This window comes from Mytilus californianus, unplaced genomic scaffold (genome assembly GCF_021869535.1).
Source record: "Mytilus californianus isolate M0D057914Y unplaced genomic scaffold, xbMytCali1.0.p SCAF_30, whole genome shotgun sequence".
Classification (NCBI taxonomy): Eukaryota; Metazoa; Mollusca; class Bivalvia; order Mytilida; family Mytilidae; genus Mytilus; species Mytilus californianus.
In genome coordinates, this window is record NW_026262680.1 from 1,391,120 (window position 1) to 1,402,915 (window position 11,796).

General features: G+C 32.2%; 1 protein-coding gene across 1 annotated transcript in view; it reads right to left on the reverse strand.

Moving 5' to 3' along the window:
- The window catches only part of LOC127736386 (uncharacterized), a 31,509-nt gene extending 20,325 nt beyond the window's left edge, over nucleotides 1-11,184 (reverse strand). Inside the window, exons 1-3 of the mRNA XM_052246901.1 lie at nucleotides 10,358-11,184; nucleotides 5,819-5,989; nucleotides 5,166-5,336 (exon numbers count right to left, since the gene is read on the reverse strand). Of these exons, the coding sequence (XP_052102861.1) occupies nucleotides 5,166-5,336; nucleotides 5,819-5,989; nucleotides 10,358-11,126 (1,111 nt within the window). The 5' untranslated portion in view covers nucleotides 11,127-11,184. The remainder of the gene's footprint in view (nucleotides 1-5,165; nucleotides 5,337-5,818; nucleotides 5,990-10,357) is intronic.
- Between the last annotated feature and the right edge of the window lie 612 nt (nucleotides 11,185-11,796).

An 11,796-nucleotide genomic window follows, 5' to 3' on the forward strand; every position in this document is an offset into this window, starting at 1 on the left:
TTTACCTAATTGCTGGCTATATCTTTAGGATGTTGAGTTTGGTTTTCACCGAAGCGGTCCGGGAACTCCATATGAAAGTTATTTCCCCTTATGCATTCCATATAAGTGATATGAATTTTTCATTGGTAAGCCATAAGTAATAGAGACCTAGAGTTTTATCCCCCCTTATATTCAAAATAACGCGTATGGTGATATAACTCCCTAACCATATATATTAAAGACGTAGCGTCTTTTGATTTGAGGTCCTTGGTTTATGACCTTGAAATTGAGCTCAAGGTATTGGTAAACTCGACGTTCTAGATTTTGACCTTTGCTTTTACCTCATAAGTATACATAATAAAGTCATGTGATTTTTTGCATTATCAATTCACGTTGGAAAGCCAACCGGAAGTGACTTTGTGAAAACCGGAAGTAGCTATTTTTTTGTACATATTTAATGTAAAAGTATATAGAACCATATATTATTGGAATCAGTGTCAAGTGAACTATCAATTATACCGGAAGTATCATTTTTCAAACCGGAACTCTCGAATTATCTTCCTTATTGATATTATTTTTGTATAGAAATAATATATTTTTGGAGTTATCGTACAATAAGCTATGATTTGACGCTTGAAATGACATTTTAAACCGAATTTTAATATTTTTATTTCAAAATAGATCTTTACTGGAAAAAAGACCTTCAATTGTTTTCTGAACAATTGGTTTTAAATTAAGTATTTCCACCTTTCCGTGGAAAGACCTTTTGATTTTGTTCTGATTAATATTATTAATTTTTTGTTTCTTCCGCCTAATTTTTTTTCTTGCGCAGTATTTTTGTTTCACAAGATGTCGCTTAGATTTTTGGTATATGATATCGAACAGTTTATACGCTTTTAAAACTGACCCTGTTTAGACGAATACTTTTTCTTGTGAGAGTTATCTCCCAAAACACTGTTTTTCTTTTGTTCACTACTCCTTCGCAACCCTAAAAGATTACGACAAATTTATTTTACCAAATTGCTCGTTAACCGATTTTGGCTTATTCTCAATTCTTTCCATAAACCGTACAAGATATTGACAATATATTTTCATTAATTTGTCATTTGCGACATGTGGTAACTTCTAAATTTTTGTTGGAAGGGTGCGTAGACATTAAATGAAAGTTTTCGCCCCTCTTATATTCAGAATTATGCGTAAAGTGATATACCTCATTAACTATGCATATTAAACACCTAGGGTCTTTTGATTTGAGGTCCTTGGTTTATGACCTTGAAATTGAGGTCAAGGTCATAAATAAGTTTGACAGTCTAGATTTTGACCTTTGCTTTAAATTCATATTTATACATAATAAAGTTAAAGGACTTTGTGCATTAGGTAACAAACCTTGTGACCTTGAAAAAGCAAACCGGAAGTGACCTTGTGAAAACCGGAAGTGGCTATTTTTTGTACTTATTGCATGTAAAAATATACATAATGTATTTTTTCAAGCAGTTACAAATAAATAATCTAATAACACCGGAAGTGACATTTTTCAGACCGGAGGTAACAAATTACCTCCCTTATTTCAAACAAAATTGTATAGAAACCATATATTTTTGGAATCAGCAAACAATGAGCTATCATTTGACATTGGAAATTACATTTTAAACCGATTTTTAATATTTTCGTATCAAAATACATCGTAAGAAGTGGAAAGACCTTCTCTCCAATAATTATTATTTTTTTTTCCTCCGCCTAATTATTTTTCTTGCGCAGTATTATTGTTTCACAAGATGTCGCTTAAATTTTTTGTATATGATATCGAACAGTTTATACGCTTTTAAAACTGACCCTGTTTAGCCGAATACTTTTTCTTGTGAGAGTTATCTCCCCAAACTGTTTTTCTTTTGTTCACTACTCCTTTGCAACTGTTAAAGATTACGACAAATTTATTTTACAAAATTGCTCGTTACATCTTCGGGATTAGGATGACCATTTGGGCCAAAACTATATGAAGACTCAATATTAGAGTTATTCCTCCTTTTTCATTTGATATAAGTGATATGCATTTCTAACTGGTTAACCATAAATGATAGAGACCTAGGGTATTTGAATTTGAGGTCCTTGATCCACAAAAAAGAAAATTAGGTCAAGGTTAAAGGTCAAGGTCATATTCTTAATTTTGATATTGGCTTATATTCACTTCTTTTCAAAAACCATATAAGATATCGACAACATATTTATACTAAACTGTTAGTTACAACATGTCGTAAGTCATTTATTTTGGTTGAAAGGGTACTCTGAAAACTTACAAGAGTTTTTGCCCCTCTTATATTTAAAATTATGCGTACAGTGATATAATTCATTAACTATATATATAAAAGACCTAGGATCTTTTGATTTGAGGTCCTTGGTTTATGACCTTGAAATTGAGGTCAAGGTTTAAGGTTAGTTGAACGTTCTAGATTTTGACCTTTGCTTCAAATGCATATTTATACATCATAAAGCCATAGGACTCTGTGCTTTAGGTTACAAGCCATGTGACTTTAAAAAAGCAAACCGAAAGTGACCTTGTGTAAACCGGAAGTAGCTATTTTTTAAACTTATTTCATAAAAAAAGTGTGTAGAAACCATATGTTTTTGGAATCAGCAAAGAATTACCTTTCATTTGACACTGGAAATGACATTTTAAACCTAATTTTAATATTTTCATATCACAATAAATCGTTAGAAGTGGACAGACCTTCTAAACAATTTTCTTTAATTATTATTTTTTTTTCTTCCGCCTAAATTTTTTTCTTACGCAGTATTATTGTTTCACAAGATGTCGCTTAGATTTTTGATATATGATATCGAACAGTTTATACGCTTTTAAAACTGACCCTGTTTAGCCGAATACTTTTTCTTGTGAGAGTTATCTCCTTAAACACTGTTTTTCTATTGTTCACTTCTCCTTCGCAACCGTAAAAGATTACGACAAATTTAATTTACCAAATTGCTCGTTACATCTTCAGGATTAGGATGACCATTTGAGCCAAAGCTATATGAAGACTCCATATGAGAGTTATTCCCCCTTTTGCATTTGGTATGCATTTCTAACTGGTAAACCATAAATAATAGAAACCTAGGGTCTTTGGATTTGAGGTCCTTGATCCAAAAAAAGAGAAAAATATGGTCAAGGTCAAGGTCAAGGTCATATTCTAAATTTTGATATTGGCTTATATTCATTTCTTTTCAAAAACCGTATAAGATATCGACAACATATTTATACTAAACTCTTAGTTACAACTTTTCATAAGTCATTTATTTTGGTTGAAAGGGTACGCTGAAAACTAACAAGAGTGTTCCTCCCTCTTATATATTAAATTATGCGTATATTGATATAATTCATTAACCATGATTTGGGGTCCTTGGTTTATGACCTTGAAATTAAGGTCAAGGTCATAGGTTAATTGGACGTTCTAGATTTTGACCTTTGCTTCCAATTTATATTTATACATCATAAAGCCATAGGACTCTGTGCTTTAAGTAACAAGCCATATGACTTTGAAAAAGCAAACCGGAAGTGATCTTGTGTAAACCGGAAGTATCTTTTTTTTAAACTTATTTCATAAGAAAGTGTGTTGAAACCATATATTTTTGGAATCAGCTAAGAATTACCTTTCATTTGAAATTGGGAATGACATTTTAAACCGAATTTTAATATTTTCATATCAAAATGAATCGTTAGAAGTGGAAAGACCTTCTTTGAACGATTGGTTTTTAATTAATTTTTTTTCTTCCGCCTTAATTTTGTTTACGCGCAGTATTGTTATTTCACTAGATGTCGCTTAGATATTTAGGATATGATATCGAACAGTTTAGACGCTTTGAAAACTGACACCGTTTAACCAAATACTTTACGTTATAAGAGTTTTCTCCCCAAACACTGTTTTTCTTGTGTCCACTAATCCTTCGCAACCGTGAAAGAAAGCGACAAATTTATTTTACCAAATTGTTCGTTACGTCTTCAGGATTAGAGTGGCCATTTGAACCGAAGCTATCCGGAGACTCCATATGAGAGTTATTCCCCCTTATGCATTGGATATAAGTGATTTGCATTTCTAACTGGCGAACCATGAATGACAGATGCCTTTGGTCTTTTAATATGAAGCCCTTGGTAAAAAAAAAAGGAAAATTAGGTCATGGTCAAAGGTCAAGGTCATATTCTAAATTTTGATTTTGGCGTTTTCTCAATTCTTTTCATAAACCGTACCAGATAAAGATACATATTTTTATCAAATTGTCATTTGCATCATGTCGTTACTCATAAATTTTGGTTGAAAGGGTGAGTAGACAATAAATGGGAGTTTTCGCCCCTCTTATATTTAAAATTATGCGTAAAGTGATATAACTCATTAACCATACATATTAAAGACCTAGGGTCTTTTGATTTGAGGTCCTTGGTTTATGACCTTGAAATTAAGGTCAAGGTCATAGGTCAATTGGAAGTTCTAGATTTCGACCTTTGCTTCAAATTCATATTTATACATCATGAAGTCATAGGACTCTGTGCTTTAGGTTACAAGCCATATGTGTTTGAAAATGCAAACCGGAAGTGATTTTTTGTAAACCGGAAGTAGCTTTTTTTTGGACTTATTCCATACAAAAGTGTGTAGAAACCATATGTTTTTGGAATCAGCTATGAATTACCTTTCATTTGACACTAGAAATTACATTTTAAACCGAATTTAAATATTTTCATATTAAAATGAATCGTACGAAGTAAAAAGACCTTCATTTGTTCTATGAACAATTGGTTTTTAATTCTCTTTGTTTTTCCTTTTTGGCCAAGGTGTTGTCAGTTTATTTTCGATTGGTCAGTTTTAAATGTCTCTTTTAAAAACTTTTAAATGAAGTTCGGAGTAGTTTCTAATATTTTATACAGAATGATGTTTCAATGGCATAAAATGATGTCTTAGGATCTCTTAAATGATATGAATATGGTATCCATTCTGTTACCAAATAAATATAGTGCACATTGTTATATCCCAATGTTGAACTCTCCATTTACCTTTGAACTATATGAAATGAGAATAGTTACCTGCAATTGGGATGTAATTATCTCACAAATATATGGTACACTAGTACTGTCAATAACTGTGGAATTTAAAAATGTATAACTTACTCTTTACCTCTGAATAATCTGTAATTCTAACAGTTACCTGGACATTTGTTAGGCTGAGTACATGTTACATGGTCTATACTGTTTCCTGTACAGTTGTTCCCACCATATTGAGGATGTGGATTAGAACAGTTGCGAGATCGTAAACTGGTTCCAACACCACATGTAACACTGCAGATGGTTTCGCTCCAAACACTCCATGCTCCATGCACTACGAATTTGAATAGATATTCTTAAAATATAATCTAAATTAAAAAGCATAAAGTGAATAGGAGATTTTTGCAGTACAATTTTCTGAAATGACAACGTTGTAAAGGAGTTCGTAATGCACTGTTAATGTAAAACATCATCGCATGGCAACATGATTATCTAGAAACTTCTGGAAGACAGGATAAGGGTTTCCGAGACTAGATTTTTTTTGTAAACAAATATAATTCTATAACAAAATAGTAGATTTCCTGCTAGATCGAGAATTGCAGCACACATAAGTATGATTGCATCTCTTTTAGTAAGTGAAAGTTGTGCCGGAAGTAACAATTAATTTCTACACTATTGAGATTCTTCACATGTGAACCGCTGTGATGTTATACCAACATTCAATACAATCTTTTCCCCACATACATGTGACGTATATAGTGTTCGGAAATTTTACTCCTATCATATTTGTGACTGATCTATCACTGAAAGAATTACCTGGACAAGGGTTATACTGCAGACACGTGACATGTTCAGTGATATTTCCTGTACAATTTTTTCCACCATGTTGAGGATATGGATTAGAACATTGGCGATACCGTAAACGGCTACCAACACCACACGTTACACTGCATAGTTTTTCTATCCAACGGCTCCATTTTCCATCAACTACCAAATTGAAAAGATATACTCAAATTAAAGCCGTAATGTAAACAAAAATAATACATTGTAAAAGAATTTTAGCACTGTGTTTTTCGAAAATGATTTTAACGAGTCTTTTTGCTGCCCTGATGACAAATGTTAAATTCTACTGTATCGGCATACAACTGGCATATACCATCAACTTTCACATACAAATTCACTTTCAGTTTTGGAGACTTATCACATAGCATCTAATAAATAATGAAAGATTGAAGAATAGATACGTATTTATTTAATGGGCAATATGTAATTGTTATATTTAAATATAAATCAACCAAATGAAAAAATAGGAGACATCCAGCTTGATCAAGTAAGGCGTAGTGGACAAGTTAAGTATAAAGAAATTAACTCTTATCTTAAAATTTTGCTCTAAGTTATAATTCATTTCTATACAGGTCAGGTATTTCAACTGCACTCAAATAATGAACTGCTATGATATCTTATCAAACTAGTGCTATGTCCCTGTACATTTTACTCGCAATGCGTGTGGATGGTCTACTCTTCTAAGATAAACATGGGATGGGGGTAGATAGCGAGCATGTGATATGTTCAATACTTTACTATTTCCTGTACATTGTTTCCTTCAAAATGAGTATCTATATTACAACATTTGTGATAAAGTAAACAGGTAGCTACATCACACATAACACTGCAAGGTGTTTCCAACCAACCACTTAATTTTCTATCAACTAGGAATCTAGATATATTCAGAAATTATATAAAGAATTCTATTGCGAGGAAATTATCTCCCTAGATTAAAAAATACTCCACTGTTCTGCTTGCAGCTGCCACATTCAATCAACCGAAATCAAATTTTCAAATAAAAATCATAATCACAAGAATACCAAACGCCGAGGAAAGTTCAAAACGGAAAGTCCCTAATCAAATGACAAAATCAAAACCTCAAACACATCAAACGATGGATAGCAACTGTCATATTCTTGACATGGTACATGTATTGTCTTATGAAGAAAATGATGGATTAAACCTGGTTTTAAAGCTTGCTAAACCTCTCAATAAAAGTAACTTGTCTATATCGAGGACTTTATTCTAGGTAAAGGATATTTTGAAGAATAAATGAGGATTTCTAAATAGGGTGATAAATTACATATGAACACTTCAATATATGTTTGATGTGATGATTAAACATTCCTCTAGACAATACTGATGACATTAAGAAAACGTTGGTAGGGTTAAATGTATTATAAGTGGTCTGATGAAAATTGTACTTATTTTACTCAAGCTTAATCGAAACTCCTTTGCAATTCGATTCAAAAATATATCTTTCTGAAAAATCCTAAAATGTGAACAAAATAAACCTCTACTTCGTCCTAGTGATGAATGGATGCTGACAATGTGCATCCGTCATTTTTTAGTGTTTCAAAATAAGTAATTAATAAAAAAAAAAAACATATGCCAGTTTCGTGCACTAGATTTATGCTATTTATTTAGCAAGAGTATAGAGCTTGAGAGCTTAGTTAATACGTCGAATATAAAGACGTGTATGGTAAACGTCAATGCAACACCAGCCCTACAACCAAATATCTACCAGTTGTGAACACCCAATGTTCAACAAAATGACTGGTGTTCATACAAGATATTCATGCCACATCACACAAAGTCTTCCGTATGTGTGTCTGCAACCAAAATAAGAATTCTTCCATTTATACCAATTTTTTTTAAATAGGCTTATATCAATACATCGACCGTTTCTATTGCGGTGGTTGTTGGGTATAATAGCTTTTATGTTAAAAATAAAGTCATTAATCATATCAAGTCATATCTGTGTCTACGCTGTATTACCTTTGAACTAGTTATATATTTAAACAATGTATCAACTAAAACAGAAGTTACTGTTCAGAAAACGACATCAGTAATGCTTTACAATTTTAGACTTATACCTTGCATTTGACACTTTGCGGTCATCCTAGTACGAGAATCTATGACAAACCCTCCTTAACACAATATATCTGTTAAATTAACCCGAATAGATTTTTAATTGACAGTCCCTGAACAGGTGAATGGATATCTTTTTGTAGATTTTTTGTACTATTAAGCATTATGGCACAAACATATTTATGCATAATTTTGAGGATAAGTAAAACTACCATAGTACCGCGAGAATTATACATGTACCTTCACGCGTTAGCGCTGTCTTTATATAACGTCAGTCATGGTATTTAAGACGTAAACGTCATTGTCATTTCATCATACAATCGCTCATTTTTAAAGACGTCGCTTTTTAACTTTATATTCTTCAATATACGATCACGAGATCTGTGCCGTGCAGTCGTTTTGTCTCACATTTTTTCTTCTCTTTTTTACAGTTTTTGGATTACGTCTATTAATTAAATCATGTTGCCTTAATAATCGAGATAAGGTAAGAAAGGTTCCGAATAATTTTTGCGGGAAGACCCTCGCGAGGGTAAAATATGAATATCCAAAATAGCAAATACCGCGGCATAGAGGGGAATTTGAGGCATATTCACCGAAAGTGGTGAACAACAGGCAAATTCGTTTGAAACGAGGAATAAAGGTTAGAATATGCAAAAACAAATACACTGGCTACCGGCCAATCAAAATCCAGCATTCTAATTTAAGGTGTAGTTATTGTTATAATACTTTTTATATAGAATTTTTCAAACTTTATATTGTGTGTAATTTGGTTATACAACAGTTGCACCCGTAAAGAACTTCCCACTGATTTTTCCAATGGTCCGATGGTTTCATACAAATAAAACAAAAACCAAGGCCAGCATGCCATATTTTTAAATTCTGACCTCCCACACCTTTCTTCGTCGGACTTATCAGAACAGTCAGCGACATCATCACATTTGCTTGCGGCAGGTATACACTGGAAGTGTTTTGTACAAGTAAACTTTTCTGATCGGTAAGTTAATACCGCTGTAAGAAAATTTTGAGACCAGAATGCTATTTTCATCTCTATACGACTTATATCTGTTAAAAACAGACATGTATCAATCCAATGCACAATAAACCAATTTGCATTGCTCTAAATGAGACTACTCTGTATGTTTTATTAATGCTTTTCTTTATGTTGTAATGCACTTTGTTTTAACAAACATCAAATAGCCACGATATTTCAGTAGCATGAGTTAGAATCCCGGCCAAGGAAGAAAAACAAAAATTGCTTCCACAAATTTTCAGACCTAACATTGTTGGGCTGTTGTTTAGACGAGTTATATATACAAAATGTATTTTCAGCCTTATATCACCATCACTGGTGAGCCGATGGATGAAATCTGTCGTAGAGTTGTCACTGGTTCAGATGTACTTGTAATATGATTATTATTGTGACTGCATCTTACATCAATTTGTAAGATACTTTACGATAGATAATTTAGATAATCTGTAATATTCCATCTGCATGCCTTATATATCATGTACTGTGTTACGACGCTAGATAAAAACTGACGAGGAAAGGTAACCCCAACTCAACTCTTATTATCAAACACACACTATATCCTCTGCTTCAAATAAAAAAAGTGACAAAAACAAATAATTGTATGACTTGTGACGTGCGTTGGTATTATAACTACACAATCCCTAGCCTTAAATCCCGTTCAATTAGCTTATATATATACTGACCTCAAACCGAATAACACAAATTGATAAACAACCTTTTCAAACTATCCGTTAAAATATCATTACGCAATCTGTATACAGCACGCAAATTCGTATATTTTCATCTTAACAACATTTTGGAATAATCAAGAATTTTCAAAACCTTGTTTTTTTAAATGTGTCCGTGAAAATTGCCTATTTGTAAGGATGTCGCAAATGTGCGATTTTTTTTTAAATATAGTTTTCATGTTCAGAAAATTGTTTTCTTTTACACATAATTGTTGTTTCACTGTTCAATTTTAGCAAATCTGGTTTTTTTTTATATAGAAAATACCAATTCTTCACTTTTTGACACAAATATAAATGTGTGCATACATCAGCTGCATCATTGTAAAAACTATTTGATTTGCAATTTTTCTTTTTCTTTTTTTATTCTTTTTCTGTTTAGAATTTCATTTTTTATTTTCTGATGTATTTTTGTGTTGGAATGCAATATCATTGCTATATCCATTTTTCATTTATCTATTGAGTAGATGCAACTCTGGTGGACGTTTTTTGTCTTCGACTGTATGCTAAGCCTAGTTGTCATTACTTTGGTGTCGACATGAACTATTCTTGATATGTTTTTTTTTTTTTGTAAAGTAAATGTTTATGATGTAATAATAGAAATCCACTAGGCATATATTGCCTTAGCCTTATATGTCTCTACTTTTCGGACTTTTTATGTTTTTATGCTCTAAGTTCATTTACCTATTTTGTCAAGCTTTTTGTTAATCCTTCGTTTAATCCGTTTCTCGAACTTCCGCATTTCTTCTCTCAGCAATTTCCTCTCCTTTAAAATATTTCCGTTTAGATTTTTAAAGCCAATACCTGTGGAATTTGTCAGTTCTTGTAATTTATTATTCAATAAAGTCAAAGAGGATGCTACGGAAACCCTCGATTTTTTGGACTTATATTCTGCTTTATTTAACTCATGTTGTTGTTGTGAAGTAATGTTTTGTAAAGTCTCAATGATTTGACTTGAGGTCTCCTTTTCCGACATTAACTTCTCCATTTTTTCCTCAGTGGTATTAATCTTTCCCTCTAAATCATGTTTTTGTTTTATCAGAAAATCAACTTCGCGATTAACTCTATAAAGAAGATCTTTGTTATTGCTTGTCAATTTTATTGACATAGATTTTTCTTTATTTAACTCACGTTGCTGTTCTGAAGTAAGTGTTTGAAATGCCTTGATCGTCTGATTTAAGAATTCTTCATTCGTAATTAGCTCCTCCATTTTGTCCACATTTTTGATAAGCCTTTGATTTAAATCTTGGTTTTGTTTAATCAGAGAATCAATTTCACTTCTGTCATTTTGAACTGTTAAAAAAAGATTGTGGTAATTGCTTGATAGTGCTTTCAATTCCGCGTGAATGCTTTTCACAAGATCTTCATCCATTAATTCAGCATGCCCGGAACTTACATCTAATAAAAATCCGAAACAGATATATGACAGAACAGTAAAAACAAACAACCACATTTCGTTCAATTCATCCAATTCTTCTTTCTAAAGCAACAACGCATTAAACATTAAGCGGGTTATTACATCTTTGTTAATCAGAACACATGTCTCAACTCATTACTATAAATTGTTTAGTTTTCAATATCATGATAATACTTTTCATGATCTGCAGCTGTGCTTAAATTTGTATAATTTGTGCGGTATCATCTACTGAAAACATCATATAAATTAGGTCATGGCCTCCAGTTTGCACTGTTGTAGCCTGCATATCAACCTTTTCAATTATAAATAAAGATATATAAAAATTGCGATTTTTATCCAACGCAATCATAGGTTTGAACGTTGTTTTCAATTTAGACTTGTTTATATTTTTTCGTTTTGGCTTGTATTATATTTGCCTTCGGGTTTATAATTGTCGAAATCAGGATATGGTGTACAACTTTTTGCACCTCATGTTTGCAGTATACCATCTTTTTCCGCAAGTTTATTGTTTTCTGTTTAGTATTAAATTAATAATTAAGATCCATTTTGTTACATCTGTGATCCGTTTATTTGGCAATCGCCAGGGCAGTCAGCAGGGTTTAAGAACATACGTTGTTCGACCTGCTAGTCAAATGCGTTTTGTTAAAATATACTTTTTCACTCTTTTGGTCTTTTGGAAAATGTTGTTTGTGCTGTATTTAGACCC